At 55.1% G+C, this 20,183-nt stretch overlaps 1 protein-coding gene across 2 annotated transcripts in view; it reads left to right on the forward strand.

Moving 5' to 3' along the window:
* The window catches only part of DGCR2 (DiGeorge syndrome critical region gene 2), a 42,955-nt gene extending 28,264 nt beyond the window's left edge, over nt 1–14,691 (forward strand). For both annotated transcript variants that reach the window (XM_054172829.1, XM_054172830.1), the window contains 7 exons: nt 357–567; nt 1,464–1,540; nt 3,574–3,750; nt 5,608–5,811; nt 9,207–9,359; nt 10,020–10,256; nt 11,301–14,691. In XM_054172829.1, coding sequence (XP_054028804.1) covers nt 357–567; nt 1,464–1,540; nt 3,574–3,750; nt 5,608–5,811; nt 9,207–9,359; nt 10,020–10,256; nt 11,301–11,542 — 1,301 coding nt within the window. In that variant the 3' untranslated portion in view covers nt 11,543–14,691. The remainder of the gene's footprint in view (nt 1–356; nt 568–1,463; nt 1,541–3,573; nt 3,751–5,607; nt 5,812–9,206; nt 9,360–10,019; nt 10,257–11,300) is intronic.
* Nucleotides 14,692–20,183: the final 5,492 nt, after the last annotated feature.

The raw sequence follows: 20,183 nt of genomic DNA on the forward strand, positions 1-20,183 counted from the left end.
AAGTCTCCAGAGGAGACTCCACAGCCTCTCTGGGCAGCCTGCTCCAGGGCTCTGTCATCCTCACCTTAAAGAAATGTCTCCTTGTGTTGAGATAGAACTTCCTGGCTTCCAGCTTATCTCTGTGGTTCCTTGTCCTGTTCCTGGGCACCACCAAGCAGAGCCTGGCACCTTTCTCCTGACCCCCACCCCTCAGATATTGATAGACATTGATCAGGTCTTCTCTCCAGACTCCTCGGCGCTCTGTGCTGTGTGTACACATCCCAGGGGTCATGCATTGCAGCTATCAACTGCTTGGGACGCCTTGAAGATCCTTACTTGGGGGGAATGGTTTCCCTTCTGTTCTCCATGTTTCCTAGGAAAGTGCCCAACAGGCTGGCACCACTACGAGGGCACAGCCAGCTGCTACCGAGTGTACCTGAGCGGGGAGAACTACTGGGACGCGGTGCAGACATGCCAGCGCGTCAACGGCTCCCTCGCCACCTTCACCGCCGACCAGGAGCTGAGGTTCATCCTGGCGCAGGAGTGGGACCTGGAAGAAAAAGCTTTTGTCAGGAAGGACCAGCGCAGGTGAGTAGGGTGGAGAGGACAGAGGCCTCCTGTGGCCTCAGAGTGGTTTCTGGGTGGTAGGAGCTGGTAGTTCAGTTTGCTTGGAAAGTCTTGGGGTGAGGTGCCCGGCGTGGGCGTGCTGCTGAGCTCTGGCAGTGGCCACCTGGAGCTCCTGCTTTAGTTAACACTGACAGGCTACAATTCGGAGTCTTCAAGCTGTCTCAGCACTGTGCTAGCATTCTTGAGCTGCAGCAGGGAAGGATTTTGTAATGAATTGCTGCAGCACTACCTTGTTTGGAAAGAACTCCTTGAATTTTGCCACAGGACTTCTGTTTCCGTTAAGTCCCAGTTGCTCTGACAAAGACTCAGATTTGAGGTCAGAATGAAGTGAAAAAGCCATTCTGAGTTGCAAGGACTGTGTCCTGGTGGCTTTAGAGAATTCACTCTGTTAGGTCTCAGCAAATATCTTTCTTCTGTTGTTTGGCTTTTTGTTTTGCTGCCATGAACAGATCACCAGGAGTGGTTCAGCAATGGTCTGTCCCTGGAGAGTTAAATGGTTTGATGCAGAGCAGCCTGACATAAGCTGTGTGTGTTTATGGAACATTAGACTTCTGGATGCTTTTGTGTGGTGTTGGGTTTGAGAAGTGCTGCTGCAACAACTGAGTCAGATCAGGGATGCAAACCCCCAGGGAGTTCCCACCTGTGAACACACAAAACTTCCAGGTGTTTTCCTCTGTTCCTCATCTGAGTGTCTATGGTGCCAATGCTTGGGCATGAAAAGCTAAGGAAAAAGTAATCAGGATGGTTTGAAATGGAATCTAAAGACATTGGAAGGTTCTGTGAAATGTCTTTGAACTTGCTGTGATGTTTCTGGTCTGTGTCTGCAGAGCCTGAGTGGATTTCTTTGTGTTGTGTAGGTTCTGGGTGGGATACCAGTACGTGATCACCAATCGAAATCACTCTCTGGAAGGTCACTGGGAAGTAGCTTACAAAGGTAGGCGTCTGAGGGGACTACTGATATGGGCCATGGCAAGTGTCCTAGAGTGTGAGTGTGGTTTGCCAGCACAGTGACAGTGGAGAAGTAGTGAATCACAGAGTAGGAGCTGGGAGGGACTTCAGAAGACCACCCAGCCCAGTCCCAGAAATTGGGGTCTTGAAAAATGCTTCCTTGGACACATGAGAAGCAGCAGAGCCCTGCAGAGCTTTCTAAGGACTGTACTTAATTACTCTGCTGCCATGCAGATGAAGAGTGCTTTATTTTTGTCCTTTGAGTGGAAAGAGTTGACTGAAGTCGCTCCTCCTGCTGCAGACAGGAGCAGCAACACTTCCTTAGTTCCTTAAAGCACCCAGAGGTGTCTTTGGGCAGCAGGGGCAAGGCAGGGAGGGTTTCTGGTCTGGACAGAGCTGTTGGTTTCCCTTGTGAAGCCCCAGATAAAACCCGGTTTAAAAGGCCCTTCCTGTGCTCTGGGAGGTTGACTGCACTGCCATCTGCTGCCAGAGCCTGCAGACAGGGAGCCCTGAAATCCTTCTACCTGTCTGCATCCCGATTCTATTTCATTTGATGCCTCCTCAGTACTGCCTGCTCATTTCTGTTTCATAAAGGGAGACCTAGATGAAGTGGAGCACAGAGCAGTACAAGAACACAGCAGTGCAGTAGCTTCTGAACAGACTTAGCTTAGGCTTCATTGACTTGCAGTGAGGCAGATTCTGAACTCACAGAATCACAGGATGGGTTGGGTTGGAAGGGAGCTCCAGAGCTCATCCAGCCCAAGCCCCTGCACTCAGCAGGGACATCCTCCCCTGGAGCAGGCTGCCCAGAGCCCTCTCCAGCCTCACCTGGAGTGTCTCCAGGGCTGGAGCCTCAGCCACCTCCCTGGGCAACCTGTTGCAGTGTTCCAGCAGCCTCCTGGGGCAGAACTTCTTCCTCACATCCAATCTCAATCTGCTCTGCTCTCCATTGCCCCTGGTGCTGTCCCTGCAGGCCTTTGGGAGCAGTCCCTCTGCAGCCTTCTTGTAGCCCCCTTCAGGTCCTGGAAGGCTGCTCCATGGTATCCCCAGAGTCTTCTCTCCTCCAGTTCCTGGTATCTGTTTGAAAACTGCTTTAGGGCCCTGAAGCCTGGCAATTGTGATCCATTATTGGGAGGTGATAGCAGAACCTAGCTGTGTTTAAAACAGGCAGGAAATAAGCCCATGCCTAGCAGTGCCTGGAAGGACTGTGTGAGCAGGCTGTGCAACGTGCCAGCTGCAAGAGCTGTTACAGGCAGATGTTTAAGCACAGAGCTTTGGCTTCTGAAAACATCCAAACCAGGCCAGTTCCCACAGCTGCTGTTTCCTGCTCTCTGTTAACGTCTGCCTCTGTGCGTACCAGCAGAGCTAACAGCGAAGCAGGACCCTGCTCAGGAATGTTTCAGCAGTAGTAAAATGCCTTCAACACCTCCTGCAGTGTTGGGAAGCCCTCACAGGGGCCTCTGGGCTGGGGGACCAAAGGCTCCACCCCATGCACCCCTGCAGCAGCAGGAGGGGCCTTGCAGCCTTGTTCTCAGCACAGGGCTGCTCTGCGCTCTGTGTGGCATGAGAGGTGGGGTGGCAGCTCTGTGTGCTGCACAGGACACATCTTTGGGAGCACTGGGAGGTGCTTGCAGTGTCAGGGGCTGGCTCAGCACCGGCGGTCTCCTTCCAGCAGCAACCAGTGTGGCCAAGCACGGTGGTGTTTGAGGGCTGCAGTGCCACTGGCAGGCAAACCCCTGGGGCTTTGGAAGGCAGCAGATGTAGAGACAGCAGAGCACGACTCCTGCTTCTGCAAGGGATGAAATGACCCAGTCCTTGGAGAGCAGCAGGCTCTGCTCTGGGTCACCCCTTCCCTCCTCACCGCTCGCCTTCCCCCAGGGGAGAGCTGCTAACAGAAGCTGCAGCTGGAGGCCAGCAGCCTCTTGGCAGCCTTGGTGTGCATGAGCTGAGTGCCAGTGCAGAGCCTTGCTGAAGCTGTGCGTGCCCACAGGCTGTTTACACCAATGCATCTTGTTCTAGGCTCTTCAGAAGTGTTTTTGCCCCCTGACCCCATCTTTGGCACGGCCATGTCTGAGCAGGAGAACGTCCTCTGTGCTCAGCTGCAGTGTTTCCATTTCCCCACGCTGCGGCACCACGGCTTGCACAGCTGGTACGCCGAGAACTGCTACGAGAAGTCCTCATTCCTCTGCAAAAGGAGTAAGCTGGCTTTGGTGGGGTGGTCACTGTCTGCTGGGACACCAGTGTGAAGAGGTGGGGAAATGGTTAATCATCCTTTCTGCCTGTGGCAGGGAAGGAACACACAGGGAGGGGGAGTTGGCTTTGTGCTTGGTTGAAATGGAGAGCATGGTAGTGTGTGGGGATCAGCCTCCCCTGAGCAGCACTATCAGCCCCAGGAGACACTGGTAGGAAGGGGCTGAAAAAGGGCCTCATGAGTATCACTCTTACTTTCATGGGAAATGAATCAACTAACACTTCATAGCCAGATTCTGCTGAGTTATTAGGGCCAGGAGGGGGAAGAGGCAAGTGGAGCTGCTGACTTACAGGGGAAACAAGAGCTTTCATTCTGCACCTTGCATTTCTTTGCTCCCAAAGGCTTTGTGCCAGCAGGCATGGGCAGTATTTGCAGGTGGTGGTTGAGACACCCAATGCAGAGGGTGCTGCTTTGCAGGAAGGAGAAAAGCTGTTGGACTTCTGCTCCAGGCCCTGAAGCTTTTCTAGTTGCTCTTTCTTTAGAGAGGGGGAAAACTGCACAGAGTTGCAAGGGGAGAAAATTAATCCCTCCTCTGCCTGCTTTTGCACCTGGAATGCTGACAATTGGGAAGGCATTGCATTGCCTCTGTCTGCCTTGAGATGGAATCTGCTGATGAAGAACACCTGGAGAATGAGGATCAGAAGAGGACTCTGTTGCCATCTTTTCAGGATGATGTTGAGAGGCAGGCCACAGCTTTGCCAAAATGTCAAGCAGAGGGTAGTGGCACCAGCAGTGTAAGCTGATGAGAGAGAGAACTCTGTGTCCAAGTTTAGGTGGTGTGGTGCAAGAAAATGTTGACAGGACCTTGACAAGCTGAGGCAGGTTACTGAGGGCCAGTCAGGTGATGTGGGCTGAAGTGCCTGTCCTTTATGTTGAGGGATTCCTTCAGCTTGGAGAAGGGAAGGCTGCCAGGGCACCTGAGGGCAGCCTGCCAGCACTGACAAAGAGGTTAAGGAGCTGGGGGCAAGCTCCTTACAGAGGTGCATGGCAGGAACCAAGGGACACTGAGTCGGAGCAGGAAGACTGCCAGCAAAAGCTGTTTAGTCATGAGGGCACTCGAGAGTGAGGCAGACTCCCGGGGAGGCTGTGTGGCCTCTGACCTGGAGGCTTTCATGCCCAGATCAGGTAGAACCCTGAGCAGCCTGTTGGGACCTCACAGCTGACCCTGCTTGCAGCAAGAGCTGAGCTGCAAACCTGCACAGCTCTCCCAGTGTGCAGTTCTCTGTGGAGCTGTGCCTGGGGTGGAGGAGGCAGGCCCTCCTCCCGCAGCTGCTGCAGCTGTCTGTGATCCCTCTCTCTGGCTCTGGTACCTGCCCTCAGCTCAGTGGGCAGCAGACTCCCGAGCTGCCTTTGCTGGGCAGAGATCACGATGCAGCTAGGGCAGGGGAACTGCTGTTGTTTGGCTTCCCTTTCAGTCCTGATCTGTTGAGTGTCCTCCAGGTTTGAGCCAGAGGAGCCCTGGCTTTTCTGAAGCGTTGGGAGGGAGGGAGCGGCAGCAGGCACTGCCAAGGAAGCTTAACCTCCTCTGCCCACTCACCTCCCTGTGGCTCAGAGAGGGCCCCTGAGAGCCTGTCAGCTCCATTAAGTGCTTCAAACTCACTGGGTCAGTTCTGAGCCTCCAGACTATCCATTATCTTCACCACTCCTTGGAGATGCCTTGTAAGAGTTGCTGTGAAGTGAAGGTGTGACCTGGAGCTCGCAGAGCCCTTCCTGAGCAGTCGGCTGGGCTCCTGCTGGCAGGCTCCTGCTGGCAGGCTCCTGCTGGCAGGCTCCTGGGGGACTGATGTGTGTTTCTGTTCCAGGCCAGACCTGTGTTGACATCAAGGACAACATTGTAGATGAAGGCTACTACTTCACTCCCAAGGGCAATGACCCCTGCCTGAGCTGCACTTGCCACAATGGGGAGCCTGAGATGTGTGTGGCTGCGCTGTGCGAGCGGCCCCAGGGCTGCCAGCAGTACCGCAAGGACCCCAAGGAGTGCTGCAAGTTCACCTGCTTGGACCCAGGTAGGAGCTGCCTGCTGTGGCTTTGGCAAGAAAAAGGACCCCAGGGCCTGGCTTTGTTGTCCTTGAGTATAGCTGTTGGAAGTAATGAATCCTGTTCAGTGCCTCCATATTGTTGGAGGAAAGATCTGAAATAGTCAGAAATGAGACTGTGGACTGCTGGGGGAGTGCAGAGGAGGCCACAAGGATGCTCCCAGGGCTGGAGCAGCTCTGCTGGGAGCACAGGCTGAGGGAGCTGGGGCTGTGCAGCCTGCAGAGGAGAAGGCTCCAGGGGCACCTCAGAGCTGCTGCCAGCACCTGAAGGGATCCTGCAGGAAGGCTGCAGAGGAACTGTTCCTGAGGGGGTCTGAGCCAGGCCCAGGGGAATGGTTTGGAGCTGAGGCAGAGCAGGGTCAGGGTGGAGCTGAGGAAGAAGTTTTCGAGTGTGAGGCTGCTGAGCCTCTGGCCCAGGCTGCCCAGGGAGGCTGTGGCTGCCTCCTGCCTGGGAGTGTTCAAGGCCAGGCTGGATGAGGCCTTCAGCAGCTGACTGGACTCTCTCCTGGGCAACCTGATGTAGCTGATGCTGCTTGAGCAGGGGTTGGTCTAGATCACCTCAGGACAGCCCTTCAACCTGGGCCATTCTGTGATACTCTTATTTCCTGATGTTTCTAAAGAACCTGCTTGTACCTGAGTCCACCCAGGAGATGTTGTGGGCAGGACAGGTCAGCTGCTCTCATCAGAGGCTGCTGTTTCAGCCTGTGACCAAAAAGGAAGGTGGGGTTAGGGCAAGGTGGTGATTGTTGCCTTGCAAATCTGCAGTCTCTCCTTTGGCTTAACTGCAGAAGGTAATCATCAAAGGCCACTGACTCCTCCCTGCTCTCATTCACATTTGTTCTGAGGGTTAAGCTTAACAGATGTGTGGGTCAGTGAAGGAGCAGGGGGAAAGCAAGAATCTTCCTCACACTCCTAGGACTTTGCCTGCTTTTTTTTCCCCTTGAGGCACTGTCAGGAGAGCATCATGCAGCAGCCAGGGTGAGGTGCCCTGGGATGACCTCGTGCCGTGTTCTGTAATCCTTGCTTATTGCTGGATTTGCTGTTTCATGAATGCTGCTTTGAAGAGTCTCTTTTGCCACATCCTTTCTGATCCTTAAGCTCTTCTTTCTGTCCTGATGCTAAAGAAGACTTTCATTAGACTCTTGCCTGAAGTGTTCTGGTGTTTTTTTTAGTCACTTCAGTTCTGAGAGCAGACTCATCAGGCACTTGTCAAACTTCCTTCAGAGTGGAGTTACTCAGCTGGTGATAAACAGGGAGGTTTTGAAATGGAGCATTGCAGTTTGCCTTCTGGGTGTGCATAAGTGGCTATTCCAGATGACAAAATTCATGACCTGCTTTCTTTAATCAGAGTCTGTGTGTCTCTGTCCAGTTCTTATGTAGATCTTCCCTAAGCTCTGGGGCAAAGAGGAACCAGTGAGTCAGTTAATCACCCCAGGAGAGACCAGGGGCAGCAAATGCTCCTGTTGGGCTGGCAGGTAATCATCTCTGGCAGTGTGAGTGGGTGAGCAGTGATTACAAGTGGGTAGCCAATGTGACTGGAGGACTGGGTGAGGGGAGGATTTTCTCAGTGGCAGGAGTAAGCTGAGCAATCACAGCTGCACTCCCCTGAAATATGCTTCTCCTCCTTGAGCTGAAGATAAATAGCAGAGGAAAATCTTTCATGTGCTAATACTGAGCCTGAGGCAGTCTGTCTGGTGCCACTCTGGATGGGGCAGAAAAGGATGTTTCTGTGTGGCTCTTGTTTGGGCAGCCCCACAACTCCTACCTGTGGAAGGGCAATGAAATCACTTGGAAAGAGCTGATGGGACAGAAGCTTTTCTGATGTCTAAACTGGTGCAGCTGCAGGCTGCCACTGCTGCACTGAGTGTGAAACAGTCCTTCTGAAAGAATCTGTGGGTTGGAAGTCTGTGATGATTGTTTTGGTCTGTGCAAGCTGAGGCTTCCTCTTTCTGTGCCTTTTTTCACCTAGGACTTTACTTGGCAGTAGTTCATGCAGTGATGCCCAGCGACAGGATGAGGGACAGTGGACAAACTTAATCACAGGATGCTATGGAGAAGGGCTGAGAGCCCTGGGGCTGTTGAGTCTGGAGAGGAGAAGGCTGAGAGGGGACCTGACCAATGTCTATCAATATCTGAGGTGTGAGGGTCAGGAGGAAGGTGCCAGGCTCTGGCTGGTGGTGCCCGGGGACAGGACAAGGAGCCACAGGGATGAGCTGGGACCCAGCAGGTTCCACCTGAGCATGAGGAGAAAGCTGTTTGGTGTGAGGGTGCTGGAGCCTGGAGCAGGCTGCCCAGAGAGGTTGTGGAGTCTGCTCTGGAGCCTTCCCAGCCCCCCCTGGCTGTGCTCCTGGGTGCAACCTATGCTGGATTCTGTGGTCCTGCTCTGGCAGTGGGGGTGGACTGGAAGATGTCCGGAGGTTCCTTCCAGCCCCTGACATCCTGTGATCATCCTGTGATGCTGGTGTCCTGCAGCAGCAGGGGCCCAGGCTGTGCAGCCACTTGATCTGTTTCACAGACCCCCCCCTGACCTGGGTCTGTTTCCATTCCGAGCTCCTCCACAGGGAGCTGGTGCAAAGAACACCGTCAGGTTTAGGTCACTTTCCCTTGTGTAGACCCTGTGCATGCTGCTTCAGCACAGCCATGAGTAGCTGAGTTACTGGAAATGAACATCTCTTGTGTCTGGCACTGGTAGGACAGTGCCTAACTTGCTCCAACAGTTTCCCAAGTGTGGATGTGGTTAGCAGCAGTATGGAACTCTCAAAGCCCTGATCCTGGCTCTGTTTCATGTTCTGCCACTTGCTTTCTAAGCCATTCTAAGCAAGGATTCCATTCCCCTTTGCCTTAATCTCTCCAGGTGTGACGGTAAGGGGATTAAGCTTGCAGGTCACCTCCTTAAGGTATTTCTAGTTCCTGTCACTTAATGGTGCTAACCAGTGGCACAAGGAATTGAGATGCCCACACTGGGTGACAGTGACCACGTTGAGAGGTTTTGTTGTTGAGAAATGGCTTTCCTCAGGGCATGCAGGCTTGCAGCCCTGTCCAGTGTAACACCCTCAGCCGTGCCAGGGGCATAGGGCGTGTGCAGAGTGCCTTTAACTTTCTTTCTTCCCATTGCAGAGCCCTAAACCTTCCACATTCTGTACTTTCTTTTTTCTGATCAAGATGTTTTCAGAAACATTTAGATCCCCTTGCAGCCCATAGCTGATCAATCGCCTGCTGCTTGCTGGGTTCCCTACAGCGCGACGCCTGGGGAAGCGCTGCCGCGGGCAGCCTGCCCTCTGCGCCCCGCCGGGCTGCTGGGAGAGCAGCAGGGGAGGCGACTCCAGCAGCGGTGACTGGCTGCTCTCTGCTGTTTTGTGTGACAGATGGCAACAGCCTCTTCGACTCCATGGCTGGTGGGATGCGACTGATCGTGAGCTGCATCTCCTCCTTCCTGATCCTGTCGCTGCTGCTGTTCATGGTGCACCGGCTGCGGCAGCGGCGCCGCGAGCGCATCGAGTCCCTCATCGGAGCCAACCGTGAGTGCTGCGGCCGGGGCGGGGGCTGCTGGGCAGAGAGAGCAGCAGCAGCACGGGGCTGTGGCCCTGCTGTGTGCACCCACCTGCAGCTTTGCCTTGCCTGAGGGAACTGCTCAGGACTTCTGCAAGGTTTGGTTCTCTGAACTACTCCACACTCAAAGAGAAATCTTCTGAATTCACAGCTGGCACTGGGCTGGGAGGGAGCCCCCAGGGGCATCCTGGCCAAGCCCCTGCAGGCAGCAGGGACAGCTCCAGCAGGTCCACATCAACCCTTAGCTTGTGCCTCAGGCTTATAATCACAGGCTGCTGTACATAAGGACGAGAGATGTCATGGTCTTGCCTGGCTGTGCCTCTGTGTCTTGATAGATTCTTCAAACCTCAACTTTTTTAGCCAGTAATGGGAAAACCTCTTTGAAGTGAGAATGATCTCCTTAACCTGAAGAGGGTAGATCCAAATTTAGATGTGGTGCAGGACAAAGGCTGGGAGCAGGTGGGCCTGGGAGGTGTTGTGTGACTTGTTCAGGTTAGGTAGAGTTTTTGAGGCCTTCAGGAGACCTGAGTTCCTTGGGTGTGAGAAGCAGGAAAAGGTGTTGAGATCTGCCCCCAAAAGCAGGCATGAGGTAACTGCACTGAGCTGCTTCTGTCCTTCTCTTCAACCAGTGCACCACTTCAACCTGGGCCGCAGGATGCCCGGCTTCGATTACGGTCCTGATGGGTTTGGAACTGGCCTTACCCCACTGCACCTCTCAGATGATGGGGAGGGTGGAGCATTTCACTTCCATGATCCACCTCCACCCTATACTGCTTACAAGTACCCAGACATTCAACACCCAGATGACCCACCCCCTCCCTACGAGGCTTCTGTCAATCCAGACAGCATCCTTTGTTCCACGCCAGGTAAGCAGCCAGTAACTTCTCTTTCCTTCCTCTCTTTCCTTTTGGCTAGAGGGTAGGGATTGATTATTTTTTTTCCTACCTCTAATCCTATGTTTTAGTGATTATGAGGGGAAAATAGGAGATTTTAGCATGAAATCTGTGCTGAAAGAGGCTTTTGTTAAAAGCTGTCAGTAAGCTTGGGTTGTCTCAAAGGTTCTTTGCATCACCTGAATTCTAAGTGCCGCAGGCAGGCTTGGGCCTTACCTAGGGTGGGTTGCTTGCCTACCTCGTTTCCACTGTGCTGCTACCTTTTGTGCTCTTTGGGAGGTGCACCCATAGAGATTGGTATTAAAAAGTAGAAAAAGAGATTTATTTCTTTTTTAGCAGAATACATGCAGCATCTTCTCTCCCCACCCACACCCCCCAAGACTGGACCAAAAATATCACTCTCTAATGATTCACTCAGTGCTCCTCAGCTCTGCAGCTGTGATGTTCACACCCTGCAGAAGCCATTGCCGTTGGGGGTTTGCAGCAGCAGATCTCACAAGAGAAGTGAGCCTGATGAGTGCAGGGGCCCTGTTTATATAGCTAAGTTTTATTTTTGCCACAGCATTTTCCTCTTTTGTAGTCTCATCTCTCTGCAGTAATGCCAAAAAAAAACACCCAGGAAAAACTCAGGGCTTCCAGAAATACAGAGAGTGAATCTGTTGAGGAATGTGAAATGCTGTGCTTCGTGTTCTGATGCCTCTGCTCCTTGATGGCCAGCAACAGGCCCAGAGGAAATGGCTCCATGCTGCACCAGGGCAGGCTCAGGCTGGAGCTCAGGAACTCTTTCTGCACGGGAAGGGTTCTCAAAGCTTGGAACAGGCTGCCCAGGGCAGTGCTGCAGTTGCTGTCCCTGGAAGGTTTTAAGCAGCTGTGGAGCTGTGCTGAGGGACCTGGTTTAGTGGTGCCCCTGCAGTGCTGGGTAGGAGGTTGGACTGGGTGAGCCTGGGAGGTCTCTTCCAACCGAAGCTCTTCTGTGCTTCTGATGCTGCAATTCTGCCTGGGTTTTGTCCTTTGCAGATGGAGTTCTCTCTCAGACTGTGCAGAGCAGTCCTCCATCACTAGGAAACTGTGACGTGTCCCCACAGCTTACAGAGGGCTCCCTTCCTCCCTCAGTTGGTCCTTCTCCAGTGGAGCTGGAAGACTCTGCTGACAGCAGCACCTTGCTCGTCCCTCCCGACACGCCGCTCGCCGAGACCGCGCCGGCGGAGCCCCTCCCGGGCAGCCGCCACAGCCACTGTTCTCTCAACACCATTGTGTAGAGCAGTGAGCAGCCCCTGGCTGGGCAGAAAGGTTTAGCAGCTGTTTGCACAGACACACACTGAGCCGTGGCTTGGACTGCAGGTGGAAGCTCCACTCTGGCTTTTCTGAGCGCAGCTCTTTGGTTCTAGGTTAGCGTCGTGCCTCTGGTTCGTTGGCTGTCGTCATTCGTTCACTAATGGCTTGGTCCTGTACATAGATGGATTTGGAGAGCTGCTCTTTCCTCCCAGGGGCTGTGGAAGAGAGTGCAGAGAATTCCTTTGACTTCTAAGGAGGTGAAAAGTATGGGCAGTTTTAATGGTTTTGGTTTGATTTCTTAACCTGAGAGGAAACAAAAATCTACATCAGAAAAAAGGCTGCTTGGATTTGGCTGGAGCCAGGCTGGGGCACTCCCCTGCCAGCAGCTGCTTCCTCTCTTGCTCCAGTGCTGCACTTGGAAGAGAAGATGGAACTGCAGGGGGGAAGGGCTGGGGGCCTGCTCTGCAGAGTGGGAGCACTGAGGAGCTAATACACATGGCACCAAGTAGGAGTCAAGCTTGGATCTGCCTGGCTGCTGCGGAGCGCTGCGGGGACTGGGAGCCGAAGGATCTGCACCATGGGGGACAAGTGGGTGAGGGAGAAGGTGGATTTGCCATCACTTGTTGTTGGTAGCTGCAGAATCTCTTACTGTTGGGTAAATTTCTGGCCCCTAAAGAAATCTGTGTCACATCTGTGTCCCTTGAGCAGAATCCTCGTGTGTTAGGCTGTGCCTGAGGGAAGAGATGGGCAGCAGGTGCCTGGGATGCAGCCTGAGTTCACTACAGATGCCCCTGCTGGTGGCAGCCCCATGAGGCAGACCCAGGTGTTTCTCACTACAGGTTAACTCCTTTGCAGGGAAGAGTCACCCAAGCCTGGCCTGCAGAGCAGAGCATTGTTCTGGCTCTTCTTGCTGCATGCTAGATTTAGCCTGTGAGTGTTCCCTGCCTCCGATTCACTTCTGTACAGTTCCACAAGTGCCCCTTGAAAGCCTGATCACCATGCACTGCACTGGTGCTGAACTGCACACTCCTTCCTTACCCAAGCCCTCCAGTCCTAGGCATTTCCCCTCTGCCCCCCCAAACCATTTATCCAGGGTCCCAGGAGGGTTTCTGATGAGGTCAGTGTAGTTCAGTCTATAAAGCAGCTTGCTTCACTCAGATGTCATTTGGAACTTCCCCCTCAGGCTGAACTCCTGCAGTTCGTTTACCCCATGGCAGAGAGGTGGAGACCCAAAGCCAGGCACTGCTGGGTTGGATTAATGAGTGCAAAACAATCTTTAGGGGTGACTTGGAATTTGAGTTTGGATTTTGGTGTGCAGACCATTCACCCTTTCCCCCCCATCCTCCTCCTGTTTCTGCTGCTTCTTGACTTGCTGTAGCAGCCAGCAGATGAGAGGAATTCTAAGGACTCTGTACCCAATGCTCCTCTGAGTGTTCTTCTGTTACCTTATGAAGGGTGTGAGCCTCGAGGGACCTGAAGCACACACTGCATGGGGGGTGGCTGTGATCTATTTTTCTAGTGAAATCATACTGGTATGACAAATCCAAACCCACTCTTGTGGCTTCCCAGTGCAGCTGACTCTTTCCCCATTGGATGTGCTGCTACTTTCTCTTCTGTGTCTTGCCTGTAGGCTTATACTGTACGTGGGGATGGGTCTTGACAATTCAGCTCCCTTCTGCACAGGAAGTGTGGGGTTCCTTCCTGAGCTCATAGCTGGTGTCTTGAAATTAGACACTTGCCAACAGCCTTGACTCCATCAGAGAGCCTGAGCCACAGTTCTGGGCTGTGCTGCTGGCTCAGCAGTGGGAGGAAGCACTGTTAGGAAGCCTCTCCGGCCGGAGCCGGCCCTGCCGCAGCCTCCTGCGCTCTGCTTTGGCTCCAGCAGGTAATGAGAGGAGCAGTTCCCCACCCTGGGGCATCTCTCCACCGTCTCCTGCTCTAAGCCGAAGCCCTGGTGTAAGGCAGGGCATGGGGAGCAGCAGTCAGCAGCCTGTGTGCAGGTGGCTGGGCGTCTGCAGTGTGAGCCTGCAGCAGGGTTTGTGCAGTTTTGAGCACACTCCTACCTTTTATACAATGTAGGGACTGAGCTTGCTTTGTTTCTAGGTACAAGTGTGTGAGTGTGGCTGTGTGAGTGTGTGTGTCTGGGTGCTGAGATCTCTGTGTACATACTGTAGATGGTAACCTTTGTGCTGTGTCCAGCTAGGTGAAGCTAAGCACTGGGACATCAACTAGGCTCCTAGGGTCAGTACTTCTCTCAAGCTGGCTACACTCTGTTGTAGGACAGGCTGTGCAAAGTCTATGCTACTACAATCTGGGCCTGAAAGACCTTCTGGTAGCTGTGCAAACCAGAAAGCTTCCAACTTCTTCTGAAGCCAGATGGAATCTTTGTAGTATCCTAGGGCAATAACTAAAGGCCTTTGGGCTGGGTGTAGCCTCTGAAGCTGTTTTGTGGCTGAGGTGAACCTTACCTCACACCTCCCTAACGCTGCAGGAATCTGTTGGATACTTTTCTAGTTTACTTTTGGTTCTGTGGTGAACTTTCTTTGGAAATAAGCTCTGTTGCAACTGGCAGCTTGATGGTGGCTCCTGGTTGTAGCTGTTCCACATGGAGGCCCCTTGGCAGAAGCCTCCTTGTGATACATTTTCCCTGTTACTTCTGAGCCTTTCCCCCTTGTCTGTTGGCCTGGAGGCTGTCAGTTGCTCTCCTTTTCCTTCTATCCTTCTTCATCGTAACTGTCAGCAGGGGAAACTTTCCTTGAACAGAGCAGCTCACAGAGTTCAGCTCCTTTACCTCTTGGTGAGCTTCTAATTTGGCAATAAAATTGTCCTTTCCCCCCCTTTTTAGTGTAGCTTTTCCACACCAAGTCCTTTCCCTTGGAGTAAGAACCTTTGTAGCAGAAAACATCACAACTGCTCAGCCCTGGAGCAGCTGGGGAGGAGCTGCTCTGCTGGCAGCAGCTGGCTCCTCAGCGAGCCTGCCCTGCCCTTGGCAAGGTGGCTGGTGAGCAGTTTGTCCTGAGCATCAGTTGCAGAGGGCTGCTGCTTGCCTGAGGAAGACCTTTTCATGCTGATCTCCATGAGCTTGAGATCTTTGCAGCTCATTTGCCTATTGCTTTTTTTATTTATTTATTCCCCCCCCTGTTCCCTTCTCTGGATGTTCTTCTTGACTACTGATGCATCCCAAATGTCCCTCTGGGCCCAGCAGGGGTTGGTGGCATTAGCACAGCACTCCCAGTAGCACGCTCAGCAGAGAGCTCTGCTCTTGGCTTGGCCTTGGCTGCAGCTTTGCAGCACTTGGTTCTGTGCAGGGCTTGCATCTGTTGTGGCCTCAGACAAAGCCTCTCCTCTGGTTCCCCATCCTTACAGCATGCCTGTGGTGCCATATGGAGGTCTCTGTTCCTTCCAGAGCAGCCCTAGATGCTCAGTCACAGCCTCACAGCAGCCTCTCCTTTACTAGGTGAGTTGCAGGGTGGTGTAGCCCCAGAGGGCTTCATCCTGTGCTGGAAGATCCAAGCTCCTTCGGGTGCACCGAGCTGGTCTGCCTTCGGTCCTTGTCCGGTGCTGAGCCTCGGCCTGTTCCTTACCCACCCACAGCAGGATGCTGGTCCAGGAGCAGGATGAAGTAGGTGAACGTTGTGTTTCTGAAGGCTTGGCCTTGCAGGCAGCAGCTGCTCTGCCCCTGCAGCTGTCAGGGGGTGGCCTGTTCATGCATCTCCTGGGTTGGACTTGAGAAGAAGATGTCTCTGTGCCCAGTAATTCTTCCTGTTCTTTTCCCATCTGATGTTGAACGACCTGGAAGCTGTTTTTACCCTTCAGGTGTGGCTTTTCAGTGGCAGAGCACTGCCAGTGTGGTGTTGCCTCACACAATCTTTCAGTTGCTGAAACATCTTTCCCCCCTGGCTAATACACAGAAATTCCTTTCAACTTGCCCTTGCAGGCTGGGAGCTGGACCCCAAAATGAGAGCCAGCTGAGTGTAGAGGAGGTGGATCAGAGCTCCCACCCCCATCTCTACCCTCCCCTAGCTCCAGAGGAAGCAGATGTTGGTTTGGAATGGATGTTTCTGGTGCTGGAGGTGTGCTTCCCCTGCCCCCAGCCTGCGTTTCCTGCCTGCTAGGTACGACATAGCTTTAATTCTCCAGGCTCCTGCACCCTCACGAGGGGGCTGGAGCTGATGCCCCCAGTGCCGGCTGGAGGAGGCCTGGGAGGCTGTGAGGGAGGCTGAGACACTGCTTGGGACCTTCTCCTGCAGAGCCCTCCTGGCCAGCCTTGCACTTGCAGGGCTTCTCCTGTAGCTGGTTTGTGACTGGACTCAACTGTGGCAGTGTACAAAAGATTTTGATATTCTGTGAAATACCAATTGTAGAATTTAAATTTGATACTATGAGAAGAGGAATAATTAATAATTAATGATTAATGGTTAATACTTCAGTCCCTGTGACACTGAGGGCTTTTGGTTTAACTTCTTCCTTTGGGGGTTGGCACTAATACTTTATTTTTTCCTTTTTTTTCCTCTCAAGATGCTGTGAGAAACATTTCATCCAAATGCCAAATAAATTGTGTTCTGTACCAGGAGTGGCCTGCTCCAGCCTGCTGATTGCTGCATCCCTGTGCTGCCTCACGCTTCCCGGCTGGCCTCTTGCAGAGCACCCAGCAGCTGCATTTTAGCTTCCTGCAGGGAGGCTGCCAGGTGCCTTCCGGTGCAGCTTGATGTTAGTTAAGGAAGTCCTGGGTTTAAATCCAAGAGGGTGAAGTGCAGCCTGCTCCTCCTCCCTCCCCTGAGCCCTGCAGGCAGATGCCAAGCCCCTGGGCAGGAGGTGCAGGAGGTGGTGGTTGTTGGATGGGAAGGGTGGTCCAGACCCCCAGCTCCTGGTGTGGGGTGGCAGGGATCTAGGGGATCAGACTTGGAGTGGGAGGAGGACAGTGTTGCACGGTGCCAGGCTGCAGCCACATGCCTGGGAGGCACTGAGGAGGCTGCTGGAGAAGCCTGGAGGCTGTCCTGACCTCTTCAGCTATGGCACACGGTGAGTTCCACACTTCTAATCCCAAAGGGGAGTGTTGGCTACCTGCACTCTTTTCATGGTGGCATTTCATACCTCCTGCATGCTGGGGGGTCAGGGCTGACCTTGGGGGGCTGGCAGGAGAAGACGTGGCCCAGAGCCATGTTTTGGGGTGAGCCTTTCGCCTGGCAGGGACACTGCAGCAGGAGGTGACCCTGTTCCGAGCGGCCCAGCCCTGGAGCCGGGGCTGCGGTGGGAGAGGCAGCTCTGCCCCCAGCCCCTCGGCGAGCAGGGAGGTGATGCTGCCTCCTGCCAGAGCCTGGAGCTCGGCAGTGAAAGCTGGCAGCGGGGGCGATCGCTGCATGACAAAGCCCTCCAGGCCCCTGCCATGTGGGATGGAGCAGTGCTGCTCACCGCAGGGGGCTGGGCTGGGTGGCCTCTGAAGATCCCTCCCAACCCCTTCTGTGCGCAGCAGATGTAGTGGCATAGTCCTGGCCCTTCTGTCCCTGCAAAGGGCAGGGGGCTGCTGCTGGGGCACTGCTGCAAGGGGCTGCCTGTCCTGTGGTACCTGCACATAGCAGCAGCCCTGGCACTGGCAGGGTGCTGTGGGCAGGGTGCCGCTCACAGGCTGGGTCTGTCTGGGCGTGGGGGAGGTTGTGCTGCTCTTCTGGAGCAGTCTGGGCAGTGGCTGCAGTGCCATAGGGCTGCGGAGCCCCTGTGTCCTCTCCCTGGTCCTGGTGACCGTTCCCTGGGTGCCCTGTGCTGCATGGGCCGTGCTCAGGCTTCCCAGAGGTGTGCAGAGACAAATCCACTTTCTCTGGGGGGAGTTCAAGGATTAGACATTGGCCTCCTGCTCCCAGCCTGCCACGAGAGGTGAGTTTGGGCTCAAGGGAAAAGCAACACCTCCTTTCTGCATGGTCCAGACCTGGCCCTGGTGCCATCTGCCCATGTGCCAGCCTGGGAGCTCAGGTCCTAGAAACACCCCCTGGTCATCTTTATGATCTGCTGGCACCTGGAGGGGCTGGAAGGTGTCCAGAGCAGGGCCACGAGGAGGAGCAGAGGGCTGGAGCTGCTCTGCTGTGAGCACAGCCTGAGGGAGTTGGGGTTGTGCAGGCTGAAGAGGAGAAGGCTCCCAGGAGACCTCATTGTGGCCTTCCAGGAGCTGCAGGGGGCTGCAGGAAAGCTGGGGAGGGACTTTGGAGGGTGTCAGGGAGGGACAAGACTGGGGGGGATGGAGCAGAACTGGAAGTGGGGAGATGGAGATTGGCTGTGAGGAAGAAGTTGTTGGCCAGGAGGGTGGTGAGAGCCTGGCACAGGCTGCCCAGGGAGGTGGTGGCAGCCTCCTGGCTGGAGGTGTTTGCAGCCAGGCTGGAGGTGGCTGTGAGCAGCCTGCTGTGGTGTGAGGGGTCCCTGCCCATGGCAGGGGGCTGGGGCTGGCTGAGCCTTGAGCTCCCTTCCAACCCTGACAGTTCTGTGGTTCTAAGTCCTTGCAGCACTGCTGGCCTGTGCCCATGCCCTGCTTGTGGCTGCTGCATGTACTCGCTGCTGAAAGCCATCCAGTGTGCAGTGCCCTTGGCACCGTGGGTGCCAGGCAGGGCTCTGCTTTCCCTTCCCTATGCCAGCAGAGGGCAGCTGCCACCGCAGCCATCTCCATTGCTGCAGGACCTGAACCAGCGCAGCTCCCAGAACGTCCTCTCTGCTGCGGGCCGCAAGCTGCTGCTTCAGCTGGGGGTGATGGAGCACAGCCCTTGCTTTGCTTCTGCTGCTTGCTGGGACACAAAGGTCTCCATGTCACAAGCACCTGCTGGGGGGCTTCACCTGGCAGGGACCCCATGGGGCTCGTGGGTGCTGGAAGGCCCTGTGCAGACACAACCTGCCTACCCTTCCCATCCTTCCCCCCCACTGCCTGGGGTCAGGGACAGGGCTGCAGTTGGGGAGTGGCCAGGGGTGCCTGGAGCACGGCCACCACTCTCGGGGCTCTCTGCCGCTCCCTGGGGACACACCTGTGAGGGGGCAGCTGCCAGCACTGACCCTCTGTGGCAGGGGCACTGCTGGGCAGCCTCCTGCTGCAAGCTCTTGCCAGCTTCAGATGCATTTTCCTGGGAGGGCGATGGGCAGCCGTGCTCAGCACCGCACCTGGAGCGCTCAGCCCCTGGGACCACGCCGGGCACTTGGGGCCTTGCCCTGGCAGTGACCCTGGGGGGTGCCAGGACACGGGAGGGTAGATGTCTCTGTCCCTGGTGCTGGTGGGAGCCGGGGATGAATGAAGGGGCTGTGCCTGTGCCCAGGGCACATCTGCCAGCCACAGTGTCTCCTTTGTGGCAGTGCCAACAGCAGGCTGCTGCTGTGCTCCCTGCCCTGCTCCCAGCTTCTGCCCTGGCTACCAGCAGCTTATTGGAGACACTGAAGATCTTCATGGACAAAGGCAGCTGCAGGATTTATTCCCCTTAAACTTCGCCTCCTCACTGCACTTGCTTCACTGGCACCCACAGCCCTTCGCTGGCACCCACAGCCCTTCACTGGCACCCACAGCCCTTCACTGGCACCCACAGCCCTTCACTGGCACCCGCAGCCCTTCACTGGCACCCGCAGCCCTTCACTGGCACCCGCAGCCCTTCACTGGCACCCATCCCTGGGCAATGTGAACCGCAGTCTGCAGGATCAGTCTTGTCCCTGTCAGCTCAGGCTTCCTGGTGGCAGCACAGGAGTTACCTCCAGGAGCTCTTCGTGGCGCTCTGCTGCGTGCTGCTGCTGCACTTGCTGCCGGTGCATGCAGTGGGGGTTCCCAGCAGGGTGGCACCGTGCCCGTGGCTGATCGATGGCTGCAGCTTGAGGAACTATTTTTACTTTTCAGTGGCTTTTTCCCCTGTCATGGCTCTCACCCTTGGTGCTGTGACTGCCTGTGTCTGTGTGGACCCCAGCTGCCTCCTGGCTGCATGGTGCCAGGGTGATGGACCCGGGTGTCTCCCTAGGCACAACATAGAGCTTCAGGACTGACTGTGAGCTCCCCACCAGCACCCTGGCAGCAGGAGGCCGGCAAGCCCAGAGCAGCTCTTTGAAGGTTTGATCTGGTTCCTATAGAAACTGGAGCTTGCTCCTGCCTGGTGCCACTGCCAGCAGCCAGTGGTGCTCCCTAAGGAGCAGGGCAGGAGCAGGTTATGGGCACAGCACCTCACTGCTGTCATTGCCTTTCCATGTGTCTCAATGCCCTCTCTCCTCCTGTGCTCTGCTCTACCTTTGGCACATCCTTGCTGAGCATTGCCAGGGTCTGTGTTCCCCTCTAGCCATGCAGGGCTCTCCCCATGGGTCCTCTAGCTGAGTCTGCCACTGCTTGCCCTGGCAGGGCCCTTTGTGGGGCAAGGGACTTGTTCCCGACATGAGCTGTCCCTGCTCCTGCCCTCCTTGCCAAAAACCCACTAGCTGCAGGCAGGTGATGGAGCCTGTGCCCCTTGGTGGGCTCCTGCCTTCGAGGGGGTCCTGGTCCCTGCCGCATGCTGGAGCTGCTCCTCTCCTTCCCGGCAGCAGGCTGCAGACCTGCTGAGACCTCCTCTCCCCTGCCCACCCGGTTCCAACTCGCTCCGGAAGGATGATCGCAGCCCTCTGCAAACTACCTCATCCCTGGAGCAG

Source organism: Dryobates pubescens, chromosome 25, assembly GCF_014839835.1.
Source record: "Dryobates pubescens isolate bDryPub1 chromosome 25, bDryPub1.pri, whole genome shotgun sequence".
In the NCBI taxonomy this organism is placed as follows: domain Eukaryota; kingdom Metazoa; phylum Chordata; class Aves; order Piciformes; family Picidae; genus Dryobates; species Dryobates pubescens.